Below are 24,224 nucleotides of genomic sequence, written 5' to 3' on the forward strand. Positions count from 1 at the left end.
GGACATTTGAGCCACAAGAAATAACTCCTTGGCATAGGCACAGTCTTGAACATAGGCCTCACCACCATGGCTGAGGAGAAAACAAGAGTTTCAATACAGGAAACAACCTCAAAGCTCTTCAGGTAAACTATAAGCAATGAAAAAAGGTGTAAGAGGAAAGTTATTTGAGCTATGAAGGACCACTAGGGTCTAGAGAGCAAGGAACTAAGTGCTCATAGCCCACAGGTAAAGTAATTGTTCTCTGAAACGGCAGAGAACAATTAGGTCAAGGTAACTTCAGAGGCATCACCAGGCATCAGCTGGGGGTAACCAAGTCACTGGCTGAAGCTCAGCCTGCTTCCAGCCTTTCTGAATTATCCCTTGTAGTTCAGCATTTGTGTGCAGTATGGTTTGATGCATACCTTTCTTGCGAAAGAAAGATATGAAAAACTGTCCTCGTCATTGGTGAACTGGTGAAGAATTGTGTTTCCAACAGACTTGGAAATCAAAATACCTGATATGTTCACCTCCATGTTTTTTAGTTTAGAAATCAATAAGCTGTTTGTAAGACTGCTGAATGCAAACCACATTCAGCAGTTTGCTCTTGCTTCTTACAGATGATGTATTGTCCTGGTTTGAGGTAAAAGAGAACCAATTTTCTTTTAGTAATTTTACTGGGAACTCCTAGGGAACACCTTAATATGTGTATTAATTGTGTTTTCTTTGCCAGTCAAAGGTGGGCTACAGATTGACTTATTCTTTTGAGTTTTGACCCTGATCCTATATCTGCAATTGTTTTTATACACAGCTCAATAGTAATATATGTTTTCTAGCTCATTTTTTCTTTGCAATTAGCCACTCAAGTCAATAGGTAATGCATTTTTAATGCCATGTTGGCAGAGAAGACGACCTTCCATTTCTCAGGAACATAGGTGATGTAAATTCAGTTCCAAGCAGCAGTAAAAGCAACAGTAATCTTGAGTGAAACCTCATTGCTTTCTTTGAAACGTATTCTCAACAGCTGAGCCTCATTGCAAAAACTGTTGTGTGTGGTATGGTATAGCCAATTCTGCTGGAAAGCAATAGCATACAGAGGTGTTAGTCCTCCCTAGTCCTCCCTAGAGTACGGTAGATGCTAAAAAAAACCCCCAATTTTTCTTTTTCTTTCTTTTGCAGTCTGCATTCCTTGGGTGCAGCTTAGAAGGGTTAAAAATTGGATCTATATCTCATTATTCATCAGGATTGTTCATGAATAGACTGAAGCTGCTCTAGGATCAATATGTTGTTATCCATGCAATATTAAGCTTTGACTTTCCACAGGACAGCTATAGGAATATGCTGTAATAGATAACAACTTAGGTAGAGGCTTGAGAGCAAGGGGCTAACTGATTTTATGGGAAATTGTCAGATTTCTAACACCTTGAGCAAGTAGTGGTATTGATTATCCCTCAGTTGCCAACAGCTATGGACAAAAATCTTGTTTATTGTTGTTATGAATGCTATTGGGTAAAACTACCTCTAAACATTTTGTTTCAGTTCTGCAATGCGTATTGTAACGGAGGCAAATAAAAAGCCCTAATCCTTTGCTACCACTCTGATTTTTATACCTTTATGGGTTTTGCCAGACATCTATATATTCACATTGTTCATAATGAACCTTTATAAGCTTGTTGCTAAAAGAGGAATTTTATCTGAGCATCAGGATGTATCTATAATCATCCGGCTGTTACCCATCCATAACAACAACAAAGATCACTGCTGAGTGTGTGTTAGGCGTTGCATGTAATCATCTCCTATTTAATGAGATACATTAAGTTTCTGCTTTTTTAACATATAATGATATACACAAAAGTGTCTAACTTGTTTCCTTTCACCACTTCTGACTGGTTAACAGTGTGATGCCATTCCAAAAATACCTTTTAGTGGCTGACATTTTATTTCCCATTAATTGTTTAGTTAAAACAGGAGACAGAATGGATTTTCTTTTGTCTTTGATACTGATTCACTGTTCAGCTTTTGAATGTTTGGGTGTGAATCTCTATACTTTAAGGTTCTTCTCTTAATGGATACTTGAAATAACAGATGCTGGGAAAATTAAATACTAACAGGAAAATATTTTTAGATCACCAGATGAACTGAAATATATTAAGTGAAAAGAGACTTGTAAGTGAAAATTACTACTTGCATTATATATGTGTATATATATATAAAATATTTACTGCACTTGCATTTCAAAATATTAGCAAGAAATTTAGGACTTTTATTTAAATTCATGAGTGGAATAATTTCAGGCAACTTTGCTCTTGTGTTACCCTTTCTGAACAGGCATTATGTGGTGGGGAGAACTCTGTTGGGTGTCCCATCATATGTACATTGACTTTTTATGTTTAAGTGAAACAGTGCTGTAGACATCTATCTCTATGAAAGAATGAAAATGCATAGCAGGAAACAGTACAGAATATTTAAGAGCCTGTCAGCCTGTCAGGTTTTGGCCATCTTTAATATTTGATGTCCATCATTTTCTACCTTCTCATTGGAAAAGGGGTGTACGAAGAAGATTTAGGAACGATTTAGGGCCCTTTGTCTTCATATGTGAAAGCTGCTTTGGAAGGAAATGGGGAAAACCTGTTGAATACTTACAGCAGTTCTTCCGTGGCTGAAGGACAAAGCTGGGCAAGAAGATGCACAGTGAAAGAAGCAAAGAATCGCTGTTTTTCTCCTATAATATGTATTTGCTGTATAACAAGAGTTAAGTAACAAACATCTGAAAATGGTCTCTGTTCCCTTTGCTTCCCAGCCTTCAGTGGTCAACTGCAGCTTATTTGAGTCATGAAACTAAGAGAAGACATAGCTAATGCGTTTCCTCAGAAATTGATTGCATTCGTTACAGTGCAATGCCTTGCACAAGTCTCCTCAGACTGAGGTTCCTCTGGGCTTGCTGCTCATGTTCTTCTTCAGAGCACTCAGCATAAAACAGCAAAAGGATGACAAAGAGACATTAGCAAGAGGTTCCTACAATTGACCTACTCTAACTGATTTTTATTCATTCCAGCCCCTGTCTTTTATAATAGTTGATTCTTTAGGCGGTATAATTCATGCACTGAGAGGTCATAAAAAAAGGCTGCAAGCAGAAAAGCTTACAACTGTAAAGAAAAAAGAAATAAAAAAGAGTACACTGAAGTAGGCCACTTCTTATAACTTGAGTGTTCTTGTGACTTTTTCTAGCTTCTCAGCTTGTAAATGACACCCATTTAAAACTTTCATAAATTCACACATCTTTTGGAAGGAACATGTAGAACTGAAAGAGACTGAAGTATACCTTACAAAATACCTCTGAATTTGCATCTATTGATGTTTACTTTTGCATTTGTAGATAGTTATGGACATGTTGCACTATCATACTCAGGGAGCTCTGCAAATACTATGTAACAACACTGTATATGTGAAAATATGCCATCCTATCTGACATTGCACAATAGTAGCTAATTAATGCTAAAGTACCAGTCATGCACTGCAAAAACATTTCAGTGTATTGCAGAGGAGCAGAGATTTCATTAGTGGTAAATGGTAAGAAAAAGTCATTCTTCTTGATCCTTTTTGGGTACTTGGTCATTTCAATAACTATTTTGCTTCTTTTCTTGATAATTTATATTATTTGAGGCATTTGGATTCCAGAAGGTAGTCTACAGTAACGACTGTAAGTGCCTGTATAAAATTGTGTCAAAAAATTCCACTGTCATTTGGAAAGGTTCGGTCTATATCTGAGAGTACTCTGTATTCCTCCTGCATTATTCATCCAGGGACAGAACGGTGGATTGATGGGCGGCTGGATGAGAATTTCTTCCCCAGCCCATCGCGGTTTGTTTCAACAGCTATGTTGTTAAATCCTTCCTTTCAGTCTCTTAATTTAGTGCTGTCCCATTTTTCCCTCGGCACTGACCTTTTCTAGCTGAGAACCTGATGCCGTCTACAAGCAGATGAATTATGGCTGTTCTGAGTAGAAGCGACTGGGAAAGACAGGCTGGTTTACTCACGTTCTTCTACTAACCGTCCCATAGCAGTAGTGGAAGAAAATATCCCCTACAACGCACGCAATTTCTCTTAGTCATTCCTTGGGGTGTGTGCCTTTCTTATTGATACTGGATTTCTTTAATCACAGGTGCTGTACAGGAGATAAAAGGTGCCTCTTTGTGTTTATACAGCAAGGAATTTTAGTTGGTGTTTAAGCTGAAGTCTTAAAGCAGATTTTTACTGTAAATTTAAATCTTAAAGAAAGCTAGGTGCTGAGGATTAGGTGGGGAGGAGATTGCACTCTTGGAGAAAGAATATCTCATTTCAGTGGTACAAGGATTCTGGCTGCATTTCCTTTAAAGCCAAGGATGCACTCAAGCCAAAAAATACACATTTCTGTGAAAGTTCAGAGTGGGACTGAAGCAGAAAAATGACTTCACCCTCCTTTGTATGTCTGTGGGGATGAAGGAGGATATTATACTTGACCATACGCTGTATCGTGTGACGGATGTCAGTGGGCTGCAGCCCATTCTAAACCCATTGTTACAAAATTTGGCTTATTGCTAATATTTCTAAAATTCATTTTGCTTCTTTTATTCAGGTGAGGCAACAATTTTTTAGCAGTTCTCCTGAGCTCTTGTTGAACAATTCTTGTTTTGGCACATAAATGCCATAAAGACAGTTTTAAAAATTAGTAACCTTTTCCAGGCTGCTCCCTCAAACTTTCTTTTGAATTTAAACAGCCTTCATTCGCTCACTCCTGATATGAGGGTCATGATTCAGATCTGCATGATGGGCTTCATTTCAAAAACATTAGTTCACTTTTGGAGTCAAACTATACAGCCTTAAATAACATATATCAGAAATGCTTGTATCAAGGAAATTTTGTTTTATTTCATCCATGTCCCACTGAGTTGATGACTCTGAATTGTAGGTATCCATCAAAAGAACATAAATATCCCAGCACTGCTTGTGATATAATACTAACTTCTACGTGGATGGGGAGAGAGATATGTAAGACTTCTCCTTGCTATTGTATATAAGTAGTAATTTGGGATAATTCTTGAAGTTATTATTTAAAATATGCTTTTATCTGACGTCATTGTTTAGTCTTGCAAATGCTAAGTTTATGGAAGTGATGAGTATGTGTTCTGCCTTCCATACAAAATATTATTGCCTTTAATAAATCATAGTTTAATATGACCATAGCTGTTAGTTGTAAGCAAAGCAACCTTTCTGTTATGAAACAAGGATGTTTTTGTAATCCAAGCTGGTTTATGTTCTGGTTCAATCTGGCCAGAAAATGAATCCAAATTCAGGCTGTGATCAATACCATCTTAAACACACAGAAATCTGTTTGAGCTATTTTTTGTTAGTTTGTCTTTATGTATGCTATGTGAGTTTTATTCATGACCTTATTTTGGGTGCTCATGAACGTACATGAATAAAAGTATTGCTACGTTATTAATATTACCAGTCAAATCCCTGCTAATTAGAATCCTAGTTCAGTAAGTGCTAATATTTGCAATAACATTGATTTACACTTACTTTTGCCTAAATTTAGTCAAAAGTTGTGTTCTGTTTCTTTACAAGCAGTGATAAAAATCAGAGACAGGAATTATAGCTAAAAGTTTTACTTTTACATGCTGACATTCTTACTGCATTCTCAGTGATTCTTTAGCAAGCAAGAATCATCCCTGTTTTTTACCTGTATGATATCAAGTCCTTTTTTTTTTTTAATTTTTGTTTTAAAGTCCAAATATTTAGGAATCTTCCAGAGAACAGAAATGACACTAGCTCTGAAGAACCAATAATGGTGTTCTTTGACTGTTGTAGTCTAGTAAGGAAATTTTCTATCAGAAGACTGTGGAAAGCATGTGAACAGACTTCTGAGCGCTTGCCACTTTCATGGGGCGTCTGTAGGACTGGCAGGTTCAGCTATTACTGCTTTTTATTTCGAGGCTTTGTTAGTAAAGCCACTGCAAGATTTGTAGTATGGCAGGTAAAGCCTCCTGCTCCTTGGTATCTTACTTGGGCAGTTTGCACACAGAAAATTCTGCCAACTTTGCTTGGTCTTGTTTTTAGGTTTAAAAATCATGTTTCTATTAAGGGGCTTTTAGGCCCAGGTCAGCTAAATGTCTTCTGAATATACAGGGAACGTAAAACCAATTTCTCTTTTATCAATAAAATATCTAACCACGTGTTGCTGGGTTTTCTGCCATTTGAAGAGGAACTCTTGAGCAAGATCATTCTGAACTGTAGTCTTTTGGCCAGCTTAAGAGTTGGAAAAATTTGGTGCTACAGATGGGAAATCGTGAGTAACTCTCTTTTTATTCTCTTACACCAGCATTTGTCATATAGGTGTACTGTGCGAAGGTAGTCTACCTCACCTAATTCAACGTGCAGCAAGTCAGAGAATTATCCATTTAGGTATTTTCCAGTTCTCCTGTGCCGGTGAAGCCTCCAGATCTTACAGGTCTTGCTGCATAAATATGTCTATGATATGGCCTTTTGCCCTTCTACAGCACTGCAGCTGTTTCTGGGATCTCATCATTTCACACCTCGATTACTCCGGCATCCTCCCCTCCTGCACTGAGGAATACAGTGCCACCCCCACCGTCTCAGTTCAGAAGTCTGCCACACAGTTAATTTCCCAGCTTCATTATTTTAACTGTATTTCTATTCTCTTTTGAGTGCCTTCTCCTCATTAAACACAGACTGCTGCTCTTCAATTTTAAGGCCCTTCTCCATGAGTCATTTTCAACCTTTCTATCCACTATTAAAATGTCAGTTCCTTCTTTTGATTCCTGTGTTTCTAGCCTTGAACCCCGAAAATACCTTTGTGCTGACTCTATGCTGCTTTTCTCACTGCACAGAAGTGTCCCATAAGCCTCCACAGAGCTAGCATTGTCCTTTCTCCAGTCTCTCCTTGAAAATCCTTTGCCATCATTCCTACAAAAAATGTTTGATAATGATCTACTAGCATGCTGATATCATTGCTTGGATGTTTTCGGGGCGTTTTTTGCCCTATATCAATCACTATTTGGATTGAAAGGTGTTCACATCAGGCAGACTCCACTTGGTCTGTACTTCCAAAGCACTGAGGTCCTGCTCCATGACCCGGACTTCTAAGTGCAAATAATGAATAGTATCGGGGGTTTTTTACAGTGCTTGATTAGACTGTCTGTTCCTCGCCCAGCAATCTCTTTCAGTTTGTCTTGCGGTTTTGTTTTCTTCTTGGCACCAAGGAGAAGCTGTAGAAAGCTGCGCTTTCGCTGCCTGGTGTGAAGAACGAGTCCCGTTGTGCCCATCTCCAGGGGAATCCACTGTCTCCTTATTTGCTGCTGGCTGCAATTCAAGCAGCTGACTGCTACCTATATCACTTCTGTGAGCTGTAACTAGAACGATACCCTACTTTCCCATATTTCAGAATAAAACACAAATTTAAAGAGGCTTGAAGGTTTAGGAGTAGAAGGTAGGAAACTTTTGTGGAAGACCTTGTCCCCTTGTCCTTGGAACTGCCTGTTTTGACGACTGTGGCAGAGCTGTGGTCTTGCACTGTCCCTCATGGTGCGCAGTGGAAGATTACTTTTTGTTCAGCCCCGACAGTTCATTATTGATTGCTTTACTGAAGAGAGATATAGTTTAAAATTGCAGGTGTTCATGTAATTTTTAAACAGTACCTAGAAGCTATATGGCTAGCTAGGTTGTTGTCATGCTAGTTTTTACTTTGCAACTCTGTGGTTCACAGCGTGTCTTGTCCATAGCTGCATAATTATTTATTCTTTCTGAGAGTAGAAAAACTGTATGCTTTGTGGCGATTATTTTAAGTGAAAGACCATGGCTACAAACAGATACATGAAACTTTATTAAAGCTAGCTAAATTGAGCAGATGATACTGTGAAAGCCCAGCAATTGGAAGTTACACTGATAACTCGTTCAAATATTTGCATTTACTCAATGACTTGTGGGACAGTAAATTTGCTGTAGTTTGATTTTGAACTATAGTCATTTGCTACTGTGCCATATGATTGATTAGCATGGAGGCCTAGCTTTATCATATCAGACTTGAGACCCCGATTGACAGAAAGACATCACTTGGTAGGGAATTCATCTCAGTTGTCATCTGAGTTGCTTTCCAACAATCCTTATATTTCCATGTTGACTACACAGGTAACCTGAGCTCCTTCATTCGGGCACTCCTCAGTTTGAGAGGTGGATAATGTTTATTTTTTCTTTATTTCATTTACGTTTTGTTCTTAAATGAAAGTAGATTCTGACGCTACCACATGACTCCATGTCATGTGACACTACCACAAGGCTCCACTATTATGGTGTAAAACTACAATGCTGAGTTTTGGCAACACTGGTGGGGACCCCAAAACTAAGAACTCCCCAATGACAGAACTGTTTGATTCCAAGTGGTTGAACCCACAACCTGTGTGTTGCAATGCTTATTAATGCTAGAGCAACCAGGAGAATTAAAACATCTCCAAATAAGACTCACATCAAGCAAAAGCTTGATGGGAAGCTGGCAAAAATATCCAAGTGAAAATTCTTCTCAGCAAGGTGCAATTTAATAAATCCTTCACTTCTCCAGGACCCAGGAAGCTGTATCAGATTGCAGTTTACAGCCAAAACCCGCTCCTGGGGTTTTGGAAGTTGGCAGCTGGTATATACTTTATTTTTCAAATGTTGCTTTGACAGGAGAAAACCACCTTTTATATAAGACCATGGGTTAAATCTGGGCACTGACCTTGGAAGAGAAATCCTGAACACAAGTTCTTGTTTGCAAGTCATGTCTGGTTTTGCAATTTATTCATTCACTTCCTAATACAAGATGTCCTGGGATCAAAACCCAAAAAGTCATTCTTGCAGGGAAGATCTAAATGATTCATCTCAGCCAGATGCAGATTTGGATTCCTTCAGGTTGGATACAGATAGGCAGGTAGCCTAGGGGAGTACCCTTACCATTGAGTTTCCCTTCCAAAATGCCATTGTATTGCCTTTCCCTCCAGCAAGAATAAAGTCTGTGGATGCCTTTTTTTTAAAGTCTGTGCTGTTGGCACATTAGTCATTTTCTGAGAGTTCTTACTGGGTTGAGTTTTAGGTATATAGATGTAGATTTGCCCTAAGTACATGCAGAAACAGCATTTTAGGTGTCATGGCTGCTTTACTGGAGAAAATATAGGTGCTTACAGCTTTTCAGCCAGCTGAGATGGTGTCTGAGGCAAAGCTTTAGACATCACTCTTAACTTAGAAATATTCAGTCTCCACCTGAGCCCCAGGGAAAGTGCCCATTTCTGAGTAATTCTTTCCTCAGAGGAACTGGTGACTGCAGTTTAGCATAGTCATCACCAGGCGACTAATTTTCATTCATGAATGCTCCCTACATCAGTGGAGCTATTAGCTTGCTTTAAAGCAACATATATTTAAGTGACCTTTCTATTGAGAGTTTATCCCAGGCAGAATTGCATCCTAATATACTGGATGAAAGCAAACCCTGACCAAAGCTGTTACGCTACCCAGACATCTGGGGTAGGATAGCTGCAGTACTTTTAGGCAGAATCCAGTATTCAGGTTTGGCTCTTCCTCGGATGCCAAAAAAAAATTAGCAGATTATTTCTGTGCTTTTCGTAACTAAGAAATAGTAATGATGCCAGTTCGTCCAGTCTATCTGTCTGCATCCAAGAGTAGCCAGGTAATTGTGTTGACATAATCCATTTTTTTTGACCCGGTAAAGTAAGTGCCTACCACTTCATATGCTCTGCACTGTCAGAAACACTACTGTACGTGCCAAAGGCATGAGAGAGGAAAGAGCCAGGTTTGATTCAGAGGAGGGATATGATTTGAAGGAATCTTGTTTCAGTATCCTAATGGATATTGTTTGGGAAAACACACAAATAGCGTTTACAGGCAGCCAACCGTCTCTAGTATGGAGGAGCATGGAATGACAAACAGCTTTTGTTTATAACAAAAAAAAAAAAGTGAATATTGGCTAAGAGGTAGTGTTTATGGTAATTGAGCTTTACAAGGAAGTAAAACTTAGTGGGCAACACAGGGGGTAGCATTTGCAGTGAAGCAGGTAATAAGGAGAGCTGTGTAGGCATTTCCTGATTAGCATCTGCTGTTTCAACAGCCAAGGAACATGACTGGCATGTAAATGCCTGTGCTAGGCTTTAACAGGCATTCCCTCTAGCATGCCGCCCTGCCTTCTCGTTTTATTTTGAGTCTCCTTGAGCCCTACTGTGATTTTGAAATCAGTGGAGGGGAAAGGAGAGTAACACAAACAACAGATGTCTTAAAGTCTTGGAACAGAGAGAGAAAAAGCCCTGTGGCAAAGGAGAAGGTGCAGTTGAGGTATTTCCTGTCATCAGCTGCCGGTGCCTCTGGAATAGACTGTATTTGTATTTCTGCATGTGTATGTAATAAATACAGCTGTGCACAGAGGTGGTAAAGAAGTGGTAGCACAAAAAGATGGCCATTGCACACATCGGAGAATTTTTTTTTGCATCCTGTAAATGAGTGTGACCTATAGACACTAAGTGTGCTAGCTCACACAGAGAAAGCAACCTATTTTAGGGCAGGTTCGCAAATTATTTCCCAGCTGCTGCAGTAACTGCTTTTCATCTGTTGCTGGATAAAATACATTAATTCTTTTTGTTTGAGGTTAAAAGTTCCTCCATAATTGAGAAAGCAAATAGTATGCCTGGTATCCGTCAGGCAGCTTTGCTTACAGGTGGTAATTTAAGCCATGGCAATACAAATACTGTGCACCCCGTCACGTTAGGAGAACTTGGTTGTGCACTGAGTGACATTTAGTACAGCTTCAGAAAAGCACTACATCTGTGCTTTCTGCTATGGGGAACTGTGTCTTTAAGGAGTTTGATTTCTAGACAAGAAACCTGTGAGAGTAACAGCTGTGAAGTTCTTACAATATATAGGCAGCTGGGGATGGCATAGAGACCCTGAAATCACATTACCTGCTGAGTGTTAACTCAGTACTGCATGGGGCCAGGAGCAAAAAGAAATGGGAAAAGGAAAAAAAAAGGAAAATGCTGTGAATGGAGAAGTGAAAATATGAGATGTTTCCAGATTTTTTACTTCTTGGGAAAGAAGAACTTTGTGGTCTGAAAGCTTAGCAAGCCAGCTCCCACTTTCCCACATCTACCTCCTCCTTTAATGATGGGACTATCTTCCACAGGTTTCAGCAGATGGGTCCAAAGGCTGAAAATCACATTTGCACAGAATCCTGTTTTCTCGTGATATTTGAAATGTTATTTTATTTGCTTGATAACTTGCTGGGGTTCTTTTCCAAAGGATTTTGGTAAACTCTGTCTCAATATATGTTCACACTTTATTTTGTTACTGTTAATTGTGTTATTAAAAAAATAATAAATAATTAATTAATTTGGCTACTCAGATCCAGAACTTTGTGCTTAGGTTAACCGTAGTAAAGAGTTTAGGACAACTGCTCTGTTACTCAGTGTGACTTCTGGAAGCGTTACTGGTATTGGGATGAAGACCAAGGATGTCAATAGGAATTACATTTCTTTGTACGGAAATTTGTACATCAAAATAGTGTTTTCCTGGGGTGTTTAAGGCTGTGTGTACTCCAGGAAATTACGTATATTTTAATGTGTTGGCAGCAGTAATTTTTAAGTATCAAGTATTAGTTGTTATAAAGCATAGAGGGATTTTTTTTTCACTTAGTATAGTAAAACTGAACAACTCTTTTCTCAGTAATGCTATTTCATCATAGATTTTCTTATTCTTTACGAGAATATCCTAACAGAAAAATAAGCACAATAATAATTATTCCTGTATTTTATATAGTGTTTTTGTACCTGTGTTGCTTCCTCTGTACTTTGAAAATACACTAACCCTGTTGCACAGATGGGAAAACAGAGGCATCCATGGGAGGTGAAATCACTTCACCTGGAAGTCATCTCGAGGAAGACAGATCTCCTGGTCTCCAAGCAGAACCTTATTATAAGTCGTATCTTAAACTTATCAAGAGGTATTTGTAAGTTAACAAAACAGAAGCCGCACTTCAGAGATATCATTTAACATTTACTCTTCCTCCTACAGGAACTTTTTACACCGGAGTGCAAATTCAAGGAGTCAGTTTTTGAAAATTATTATGTAATCTACTCATCCATGCTCTACAGACAACAGGAGTCCGGGAGGGCCTGGTTCTTGGGGCTGAACAAAGAAGGGCAGGTCATGAAAGGAAACAGAGTGAAGAAAACAAAACCAGCAGCTCATTTTCTACCCAAGCCATTGGAAGGTAAGGCTCAGTCCCTCACTGGAAGATCCTCCTATAAATCTTGTAAGAAGAAGAGGGAACGGTTTCTAAAGTACCCTTTGTGAATGTATGTGCCCTGCACAGGTTTTGTGCTTCGGCATAGTGATGCTAGAAAGGGCATTTGTAAAAGCATTTTTTCCAGGGATTAAGAGGTCATTTTGCAAGAAAAGAAATCTTTTGTGGAAGTGCATTGTGTTGTTTTTAAAATATTCTCTCGGTAGGGATAAAAGCTGTTGTGAGTCTTGCAGTGAGAAAATCGTCCTTTCATTAAGCAGAATGAAATAATGGATATTGTAGGATAATTGGGAGTTATAAAGGGAATGGATGAAATGTCAGCATTTCAAAGTAAAAGCTTTCTACTACAAAACACAAAGGTCTTTTTATAAAATAAATCATACTGTATTACTTGGCCAGTTGATGTAATGCACATAACTTGTGTAAGTTGGCCTTTAAACCAAGACAGAAGAAAATAAAAGTCATACTAACCTTGTACACTAAAATGATGTCACACTTCCTCTGAAAAATCATAGAATCATAGAATAGTTTGGTTTGGAAGGGACCTTTAAAGGTCATCTAGTCCAACCCCCCTGCAAGGAGCAGGGACATCTTCAACTAGATCAGGTGTCTCAGAGCCCTGTCCAACCTGACCTTGACTGTTTCCAGGGATGGGGCATCTACCACCTCTCTGGGAAACCTGTTCCAGTGTCTCACCACTCTGATGGTAAAAAATTTCTTCCTTATATCTAGTCTAAATTTCCCCTCTTTAAGTTTAAAACCATTACCTCTTGTCCTATCGCAGCAGGCCCTGCTGAAAAGTTTGTTCCCATCTTTCTTGTAAGCCCCCTTTAAGTGTTGAAAGGACACAATAAGGTCTCCCCAGAGCCTTCCCTTCTCCAGGCTGAACAACCCCAACTGTCTCAGCCTTTCCTCACAGGAGAGGTCCTCCTGAATGAATGAAATACATTGATTTATATCTTGGAACTTTTGGCCTTTATAAACCTGTGCTGATTTTTGCTTCTTGTCCTGATGGCGCTCCAAATTTCATTGATATTATTGCTACACATAGCCTCAGTTCTTCTGAAAAGTATCTCATTACTTAACATCTGAAAACACATACCTGAGGAATACTTTAGTTAGCAGTCCCATTTCTTTTAACATTTTAACTTAAAATTTTTGATTAAAGAATCAGTTTGTTAAATGTTATAGAGTTTCATCGTAAGGAAATAATCTGAATAAGCCTATGTTTTAACTTCATATTTGAATTCAGGTTCATGCCTTTGTGCTTCCCATGTCTTGCAAAAGCTTACAGTAGTTTCATGAGCTCTTGACAATATTGACACTTTATATGTCGATCTCTTTATATTAAATTATAAGACTTGTAGGGAGGGAAAGCCAGTGCATTTTTAAAAGCAACATCAATTCTTGTAGATTAGGAAATAAGTGACTTCTTCATTAATCTTTGGATCATCAGACTCTATCAAAATAGCTTAGACAAGGCTTAGAAATAATTTGTTTTACATTGCCCATAAGAGTAATTAAATATGACAACTCTGCTATATAATTCCTTACTTTAAAGTTCCATTTCATGTTATTCAACTTAATATTTTTGTAGGTCACAGTGTTATTTCATCAGGCTCTTTTAATTAACCAGGAAAGCATCCTAAACACAGTTATGGGGGCCCACTCTGAAGACATAGATCATAACCAGCCTTATGTACTCTAGAGAAGACGTTTAATTTCAGACTTTCAGAAGCCATAAAAAGGATTTAGATTATGTCATTGGAGATGTTAGAACAAGTATTTGATTAGTTAATGATGCTATGGGGCCCTTCATGTTTATTATGAAACTTCACACCGTTGAAGATCAAGGTCAGTACTTTGATGCTCCTGCCTCCTACTCTAATTAGCCAAGGGACAAAGGGATTGTGCTCTCTATGGCAGCACACAGCCAGTCCCGAAATCATAGTGTGATGATTAATTCCTTTGACTGCTTTGACATCTCTTTTAATGTTGCTCTGATATAAATAAATGCTATTGAAGTTAGGTATAAGTGGAAATATTACCTGATTCAGTGACATGGAAAATTAAATTGAATTATCCAAGAGCATTAATCATTAAGGCAGCTTAATGCTGGAACTGTGTAATTGAACACATGTATTTTCCTCAAAGGATTTAAAGTGGTTAGATAGGGACTGAAGGCCAGGGGCAAACTTCTAATTCCTCTAAGAATTCAGTTAATAGTTTAATTTGGAGTTTTCTGCACTTCTATGTTCAGTGGAGATCAGTGGCTACTACATACATTTTTGGAAAGGATAAATTAAAAAACCTAAATCTCTGGTGTACTCTCCGCATTGCTGTCCTGGACATTTCTTCAGTACACACCTGAAGAGATCATGGCCTTGCTCCTCAGATTTGGGAGACAGATGTACAAATAATTTTGTAGAACTGGCCCCAAGACTAGTCTTGCAACCCTAACAATTCTATGATTCTATGACTAAAAAAACCCACTTAAGTCTAGACAACTGTATTGTATAATCTCATTTGTTAAAAACCATCTGTCTCATCTCTTATGTTTTACTTCTAGAAACTTGCAGAATATTTATTTAAGGGGGGTATATATATATACATATGTGTCTATGTATATGCACATTTTTGTGTGTCTGCCTCATGCAAAGACAGAAGAGTAGTTTTTCATTTCCGAGGCTTCTATAGTTTCCATTAAACAAGCAAGCATACAGTTTCCTACTGTGTTTTTAAGCCAGATACACAAGAAGTGTGAAATTTGGAGAATCAAACAAAGCTATCAGTCAAGCAAAACAAGTGTCTGCCAATGTAAAAAGTTTTCCTCACGTGCAACAGGAACATGGATTATATTACAATATCAGTTATTGTAGAAAATTAATCCTACTTGAGATGAGGTCTTAAATGAGATGCATTCTTAAAAATGTCTCTCCTCTTCTCTTCTCCCTGCAGTTGCCATGTATCGAGAACCATCTTTGCATGATATCGGAGAAACAGTGCCAAAGGCTGGGGTAACTCCAAGTAAAAGCACAAGTGCATCTGCAATAATGAATGGCGGCAAACCAGTTACCAAGAGTAAGACGACATAGCCAGATCCTCACAGGTGTTGTGACTTACTGAGTCCCGAGTACAGTTGAGCGATTTATCCGTGCCAGACTTCCCCTCTGCAGTGTCTGTGGATCAGCTTGCGGCACGTCACAGACGTGCCCGTTGCTGTTTCTGAACTGAGTTGTTGCCAGCGGATAAATCTCAACATGTAGCTCCACCCACAACAAGAAGACACCTGGATGAACCAGCTAAACTCAGACCATGGAATGCCCTACCAGATATTGGAATGCCTTTTTAATATCTTTTCTGTGACTGTGACACTTCATGTGAATGACATACTTCACAAGTACACTTGATACCTTGCCTGCTGACAATTGCCCATAATCCCTTTTTGAGTCCAGTTTCAGCAAAATCCATGTGTTTAAGTTCTATTTTGTAGCACACAAATAATCAAGTAATTTCTAGTTAGATGCTGTAAACCTGTGCTATTTATGGATTTCTCTTCTTCCCTTTTTTATAAGGCTGCTCGCTCCACTGTCTGTGACCTTTTGCAGGGATTGTGTTTCTCTATAACTTAATTGTTGCCGGTGGCTTAGTTTTGAAAGCAATCAGGGAATCAGGAAGCCTTCAAAAATCTATTATTACAAATTATATCTATAAAGAATAGGATTGTTGTCTCTGGCTTACAATATTGATTAAATGTGAATACTCTTTAGTAACAGATACTGTGCTTCTGAGGTTGGCGTTATAGTGGAGGGAAGAGTGTCAAACACAACCAAGGGGAAGTTTTCTGAAACGAGTGTTTGGCATCCCCCTATAGTTTCTTTTTGTGTGTGTGTTTTATACATATCACAGGCTTACTGGTAATGGTAACATTTGCCTTGCCCAGCGAGCAAGACCCACTCATTTTTGGGAAAGTGGGTCCAAAGAATTTTGTAGGCCTTGTAGGCCTGAATTAAGGCTCATTTCTCATCTACTAAATCTTCATTGTTTGAAAAACAACCACCACCAATAAAAAAAAATAAAAATATAAGACTAACCAGAATTGCGCTACCTAAATCCATTTCAAATATAATCCTTTCCTGTTTTTAAGGAACTGAACTTAATGCCATTGTTATTTTTGGCTGAATCCCACACTTACTTAGCAAAGCATGGGCAAGGATGTTGTTGTGTTCTTTTTTGCAGCACCAATGCAAAGGGTAGTTACAAATTATAGTTTAATATTTCTGGTGTTTTAAAGAAAAAAAGTTTTAAAACTGGACATATTACAAAACTTTATTTTTATTTTTAGCTAAGCATGCAAAGCCCGGTCCTATGTATCTCACTGGTATCCCAGTACGTACCTCCACCCAGCTTCCTAGGATAATACGCCCACCAAATTGCTAGATTGAAGGTGCCTTGCCTTGATCTCTGTATACTGTACTTTCTCCTACATGAACCTAGAAGAAATCAAAAGCATTATAAAATTGAAGCCTTGGATCATATTACCAGAAACACGATCAACACTTTGAGTTTGTCACTTGTGAACAATTAAACCAATGCGTGGGGCGGGGGGGGGGAAGGGGAAGATTTAGAGAATGCCACAGAGATGCCACTGAAGTGTTGCACACTTAGTCACAGGCTTTCAGAAGACTAAAAATATGGGTATTCTCTGTATGCTTAAGAAGGTATTTGTTTCTCAGAAAGGGCAACAAGGACCAAACCGTACCTCAGTCTGGAAAACTGTGTGGCAACACTCTCTTGGCCTCTTGATGTTACCTTGATATTTATAGAAGAAAAAAAAAAAAAAAGAAAAAGAGGAAATCATCCATTCCTTTTTTAGCATTGTATTTCTGGCAATTTGTTTTATCACATCTTTGTGCTGAAGCCCCTAACAGAGACCGCTGGTTATTTCAAACTCCCTGTCTGCTCAGCTGAACAACTGATTCAGTTTGAATCAACTCTTCATGCTAGTTCTGTTTTTATAAGCAACATTTAGTGCACTCTTCAAGGAGGCTACTGTAAAGCTGCTAAATTCTAGATAAACTTTTGGGTTTTTTTCCCCTTAGACCAGACTTTCTTGTTTATATATGTAATATGAGAACAGCAAGCTAACACTTGATGTTGGGTCTTTCTGGGGAGGGAATGAGTAAAGCATGAAGCCCACTATCCATGTAAAGAAAAAAAAACAAACCAAACCTACTCTAATACTGTGATGAAAATGCAAAGAAACATTGACTTAGACTGTGCCCTTGCCTGCTAGCACTATATATGTGTGTGTAGGAAAAACAACACTTTATCAAAAACTTCGGTGCCCCCTTCTCATCCCGTCTGGTCCAGTGGGATCTGTGCACCACCCCTGAGAAAACAGAACCAAACCAAAGCAACTCACGTGGTGAGCTGGGGGCTTTCTCTGCATCTGGAGGACCCATGGGAGACCTTGACGTCCTGTCTGCCGGGTCCCTGGGGAGGCCCCAGGCTTTCCTACAACTATAAGAGGAGCACTTCATAATATTTTGAGTAAGATGAAGGCTCCATTCTGTCTCAGCTGAATTTCATTAGAGTTCATGAGGAGGGAATACGTGTGTTCATGTTCCATCCAGCCGTCTTTTTACTCTTGCAGTGTAAGAACCCAGGGAGAGACAGGGCTGGAGACCTGGCTGAGCCATGCAAGGGGGTTCTGCTTCATGGCCGGCTGCTACATAAGTATTGTTTTCAACATTAAACTTTTTATCCTGGGTAGTTATGGTCTGCAAACCAGTTGGAGGGGGGCTATAATTCAGGCCAGATTTAATTTTTGTAAGCAGTTAGTGCATACTGGAAATACAGCATTTTTCTTATTATTTTCTGGTTTTGTTTCTATGGGATAAATCTGTATGTGTGTTTAATCCAATGAATAGATGTCCTAAAAATATTTTTTCTACAATCTGTTTCAACATAGCAAAGGGGTCTTTGTGCTTTGTTTCCTCCCTTTAATTTTGTCTCTTGTCTCATCTGTTGCATGGGAAGAGGATGGCAAGGATGAACTGCATGTAGTAGGCTGTGTCTATCAAAGAACTGTTGGTCTGTATTACTAAATTTACATACATATATGCAAAGAGTTTGTCTGCATTGTACAGTTTGTGTTTATTCTTATTTGTTGTATACACAGATTCAACATGATGAATAAAACATTTATATGAAGGCATACCGGAAAACAACAAAAAAGTTTATGTAAGAAGTAGACTGTGCAAAACATCATTGCACTGGCCACAGGATGGTGAAACGTCATGTAAATAGGTTGGCAAACTCAGTTCTCCCCTTTTACCATGCCAAAGAAAATTTTAGCTCCTTAATATAATACCTCTCTTGCTGTTCTCCAGGATGAGACTTCACCATTTTCTTCCCTCTAAAATTAATTTTGCCGTTGAGTGAAAGCTGTTTTCAACTGTCTGTTACTGCTAAAGTACTGTATAGTAAACCTGATGGAATCAATTTGTATTTACAGATTGGGTTTTTTGTACTTACATGTCCAGCTGTCTGTGAATCTGCAGCGTTCCAGATCTTTTGCATGCTTGCTTTGTATTTTGTTCTTCTTCTGGGTTTTATCTAATCTCTGAGAGACTGTTTGCACAGCAATCCAAGCTCATTTTACCATTTCATACGTTAACACTGCACATAGTCATTATCTCTTTCCTTTTTTTTTTTTAATCTGTATTTTAGCTACAGTTCTATTTGACAAAATCAGTCACACCTGCAAAGTTTTAGAATTCCAGATTTACGTAGATACAAACTACTTCAACAAACCACCATTTTGTTGTACTTCAAAAATTTTATAAATACACAAGAATCCTTATGAGATTGCTCACATCATAGAGCCTATAGAAAGGCGTCTATAGCTTTTAAGTGCTTTGTAGTCGACATAACACAGCTTTTGCTTAATTTGCTGGGGTTTTAGCCACTGTCTAATAATTTTTCAATATACTGCCATTTTCATAAACTTTAACTTGTGTAGAGTCAGGTTGGTTCTTAACAAAACTCCTCCCCCCCAAATATAAAGTAAAGCAATTCACTTTGACTATGGTACGTACCATAGTCAACAACACTAAGAACTCTGACTTTTTTATATATATATTGTGAAACTTTTTCTCTTGGTTTAAAACCCCTGTAAACAATGAGGTATGAAAGCAGGCAGTTCGGTCCACGCATTAAAAGTGTGTCTTGCTGATACATCTGTTTATTGGTATAAAGAAGAAATTATTCATCTCCATTCAAATGGGAATGCAAGTAAAATTAGACTAAGGAAGTTATCTTTCTTTTAAATGCCCCCTTAGATAAACTCATATTTTGTGCAATGCATTTCAAAATGTCTAATAACAAGGTGGGGGAGTGGTGGTGATGACTAACGCAAATGCTATGACTTATTTTTAAAGATGTAATAAAATTTTTGTTCTGTCACCTAGTCACAGAAATATTTAACTTAGCTTTCTTCATCCCGGTATCATTTAGGTGTATCATTTAGCTAGAAAGTGAGATGTCATTCTGTAAAGAAGCAAGGGCAGAGCACCAGAAATGCCAGAGCAGGTACATGATTAAATGTTCATCAATGTGTTTCTAAAAGAGAGTATGGCCAGGGAAAAAAGGATCACAAGTAGGTTAATAATTTATACAAGCAAATCAATCCACAGCTGTTTTATAGATGATATTATAGATATGTTGTATACAATAGGCATAATCCTGCAAGTCTATTGTAGAAGCATTTGGCCCACTTCTGGGTTGTGTTCTTTGTCTCATAAGAAGAAAGCAAGGCTGCAGTATCTGTTGTTCATAAGGTTCATCAATCCAGCCAGTACAAAATCACCGTTTATCCAATTATTTTTTCTTTTACCACCTAGAACTGCCTTTTGCCACAGGCCTGGAAGAAAATCTTTAAAGTCACTAGGTATGGAAGAATCAAGCAGTATGGCTCGCTCCCTTATGCCTCTTCCTGCTTTTACAGTTTATGTAGCTGGAATTCCCATTGCAGGGTGTGAGGTGTAAAATCGCAATTTATTAATATAGCTATTATTTTTGCGTATGTGGAATAATAATCTTATTCCTTCCAATCTCATTTTTCTAGTGAGGAAATGAGCCACAGAACAGATCTGCTGGGAGTTACATCACCAGTTACCTCAGCATGAAGAGCAGGGGGAATGTTTAAGCAACATTATAAGAAACAGAATAAAAATAGGAAAGGAATTTATGTATACACTATATTTTAGTAGTCTTAGTTAATACTTTAAGGTTTATAGCGATAGCACCATTTTGTTCGATAATTTACATTTTAATGAACCACTGACAGTAGCTGTCTTAGAATACCCTTTCCACGTGTACCTTAACAAACAACTTGGATAACACTTTTTGAAATGTTATGGCTATGTAATCCATCCAGTAGCCAAAGTATTGGAGTTGATTGGGTTTTTTTAAAAAAAATAGTTCTAAACAGAAATCAGAATCATCTTACACTCTTTAAGTATGTAAATTTAAAATGAAAGAAAATTACAAAGTTAAATGCATCAAATATGACATTGCAACCCTCTAAAGAATTGTTCTTTTGTCTATGAATAAGAATACCTGAAATACCACGGCTGATCTACAGTATATATAGATCTGCTTATCATGCCAAGAAACAAGACAAAAACATCTACTGAACGCAGATGAGAGTTTTGATTACCTAGTATTTTCTTATCACAGTACTAAATACAAACGGAAGGAAATCAAGGAAAATTTTGTATCTTTCTCTGATCGATCTCTGATTCAGTAGATTAATGTATATGTGAAAAACCACTGATTATAAGATGATCCAGGTCAGTGGTATTCATAAATATAAATAAAACCAACAATCTGTGCTCTCCAGACACCAGGGTTGACAAAATGCCTCTATGTTAAAATTTAAGAAAATATTCCTGCTAAGCTCTACGGAGTTTAAGGGTTATAAGTATAAAATATAAACTATAATTTCAAGATTAATTTTACAGTGAAGATTCTTCATGCTGTATCAATACATTTTAGAACTCTGCCTGATATTTTTCTGAAAAGAGAGCAGCTAGCAGCTTTGGGATGTATGTCTCGTTATTTACCTGCATAACTTCAATATAAGTTATGCATGGATATTTGGTGATTATACTCCCTGAGAACACGGGTTTCACAAGCTTCATTTTTAGAAAAAAAGAATCCAGGTTAAGGAAAAAGAATTGGGTAAGAGAAAGAGCAAGCTACGTGGGAAGGGGGGATAATAAAAGTGATTAAATAAATTCATTCAAATTTTTTGCATTCTACTACATGTTCTGTACCATTGTATTTTCCTATTTCAAAATTGTCCTTTCGAAAAGAAAACTAATTTCTAGACTAATAATGGAAATACCTTTTTTGGTTGATCTGTAGTTCCCTTATTTCTGAACCATGTACCTCTTCGAAAATCAGGACCTTGGCACCTAAATCATGATGTTCCAATTTGGTATTAAAAAGAAATATTTTCCAGCCATTTAAGCAATGGCTGGAACACTTTTGAAAGTGTTCAACTTTCAAGTGTTGAAGTTTCAAGTCAAAAGCTTCAACACTTTTGAAACTAAAATGTATGTATCTTTTTTTGCTCTAAAGAATTCAAGGGCTGCCAAATCTACGTGTACAAAAAAAAAATAAATACGAGACTCATATGTAAATAAGTTAGGGAAGTCCCAATAGTTGTGCATCGTTCATAACTCAATGTGAATTTCACACTGAGCAGCATTTCACCATTGGAAAATAAAAATAAAATTTTTGTTCATACCACTGCTTTGTTTGTATTTACTGTATTAAAAGTTTAATTACTTTGTTGCCTTTGTCTGAACACCTTTGGCTGAGACCAGGCTACCGCATAGCATGGCTGATTTTTCCAGTCAGTTGACCTTCAGGCTCCCCACTTCTATAAAAGCAGTTAAATTCAATGAATACCATGTGTGACAGTGCAATCTGTTCCAAACAGTGATTTCTAATAGCATACAGAATTGTCATCCTGAAAGTTATTAGTATAACAAATTTTCATTTGCTTTACTTTTAAGAGGACTCGGCAACTGTACATACATAGAATAGTATGAGAAAAGTACATATGAATTGCAGGATACATATTCAGAATAGGTAATCATACATTTATATCTTTATTAGTTTCATTCCTTACACTCCTATAGGTTATGTATTTGAAAGTATCGTAGTATGTAGACGAGATAACCGACTTGCTCACACATTAACCACGGAAACTAAGAAATTCTCTTGTGGACAGGGGTCTTCGGTCTGTGGTTGTCAGGTAATTGGACCTCAGTTATATAAATACAATTCTTTGACCAAATTAAATATCATTAATATTTTTATAAGCTTCTTTACAGCTTCTCTCAATTTATGAGCTGGTGCCTAATAGGGAGTTTTAGAAAGAAAAAAGGGCCAAACAATGTATTTGTCAAACACCATAAAAATAATCAAATTAATAATTTGACAAATATTCAACTAGTGCTACTCTTCTACAGGAATATTGTTGCGTACTGATATGGAGAGGTGACAACCAAGCAAATAATGTTAAAAAAAAAAAAAAAGGCTTTCTTACACCTTTTCCAAAAGTTGCTTAAGAAATAGGCATTATGGATGTAATCTCAGTCCTATTGAATTTCTCAAAAAACTCTGGAGAAGTTCCACAGGGCCGGTATTTTATGACTTCACCTTTTTGAGCTTGGACTGTCCTGCTCCCAAAGCATTTTTCATTTTTTTTCTTTTAGTTTTGTCATGCATTTCTGTAAGGAGCAGGCCCTCAAACGAGTGTTCTAAAGTATTTACACCCATGTACGTGTGCGTGCATGCACACCCACACACTGAGTACTTCTGAAATTAAATGTTCTAGCAGCCTAAAGAAAAATAAACAAAAAACCTCCTCATTCTTTGATGTCCTTTGTTAAGGGTATTCTCTCCCCAGCCAGATTTCACAAGCATTTCCATTCCATCCTTCCCAGCACTCACAGTTTCCACAGTTACAAACACCATTGCCTGGAACGAAATGAATAAAGGGCAATTATCATAATAGAAATGTACTACATTAAAATGTGTTCTATGGGAAGGAAAAAGCCATGCTAAAGTAGTTGCATTGTTCCTTTATTGTTCCCCCACCCTTTTTTTTTTTTCCTTTGGAAGGAAACAATTACTGTACCATTGCATTAAGAAGCCACCCCAAACCTACAGTTGCAAAGGTTTAACAGCATTCTCTCAATAATTCCATCAGCAGAACTGCAAAAATTATGGTTATGCCACCACTATTTGTACCCAACTGTTGAGGCTCAGTGTTCACACTGTACCGCCAGGTAGAAGGAAAAACAAGATTATTTTTAACTACTATGCAAAAAGAAAAAGCTGTAAAAAGTTGCAAACAGAATAGCAATAAGAACCTCACTCAACATGAAGAACTTTAAATCTAAATTCTCAGAAGTGCTATGCAAATAAATAATATCTCAAACTCTCTATTAGATGAAAAATGTGTTGGCCCTAAAGTACTGAGTCCCATATTTTCATTTTATTTCAATATTTTTCATGACTCCTGCATGCTCAGCTTGAGACCTTTAAGCCTGGGTTTCCAGTTTGAGCTCCTCTTCCTACTGACCTTATGAAGATACGTGAATAGCCACCGCAGCTGGAGATAAGGCTCCTGTTGCCTCTACACTGGCCACTTGCCCCCAGCAGAGAACCCTTGCTAATAGGGCTAGCTGGAAGACACAATTTACTAGTGTCAGCCCTCCCACTCCCCCTCTCATCGGCTTGCAGATTTCCTCCCCGTCTAATAATTGCTCAGCAGAGATTTTCTAAAATTAAGATTTGTAACAGGAAGCAGCCGAGTGAGTTAATT

At 37.8% G+C, this 24,224-nt stretch overlaps 2 protein-coding genes across 8 annotated transcripts in view; one reads left to right on the forward strand and one right to left on the reverse strand.

Annotated features, from left to right (window-relative positions):
* Positions 1–17,522, forward strand: part of FGF14 (fibroblast growth factor 14) — a 422,212-nt gene extending 404,690 nt beyond the window's left edge. For 6 of the 7 annotated variants that reach the window (XM_074562115.1, XM_074562100.1, XM_074562125.1 and 3 more), the window contains 2 exons: positions 12,082–12,280; positions 15,272–17,522. In XM_074562115.1, coding sequence (XP_074418216.1) covers positions 12,082–12,280; positions 15,272–15,408 — 336 coding nt within the window. In that variant the 3' untranslated portion in view covers positions 15,409–17,522. The remainder of the gene's footprint in view (positions 1–12,081; positions 12,281–15,271) is intronic. The other variant, XM_074562135.1, reaches the window with a different exon arrangement.
* A 5,591-nt stretch (positions 17,523–23,113) lies between these two features.
* The window catches only part of ITGBL1 (integrin subunit beta like 1), a 154,416-nt gene continuing 153,305 nt past the window's right edge, over positions 23,114–24,224 (reverse strand). Inside the window, exon 11 of the mRNA XM_074562067.1 lies at positions 23,114–23,374. Within this exon, the coding sequence (XP_074418168.1) occupies positions 23,283–23,374 (92 nt within the window). The 3' untranslated portion in view covers positions 23,114–23,282. The remainder of the gene's footprint in view (positions 23,375–24,224) is intronic.

This window comes from Larus michahellis, chromosome 1, assembly GCF_964199755.1.
Source record: "Larus michahellis chromosome 1, bLarMic1.1, whole genome shotgun sequence".
Taxonomy (NCBI): Eukaryota; Metazoa; Chordata; class Aves; order Charadriiformes; family Laridae; genus Larus; species Larus michahellis.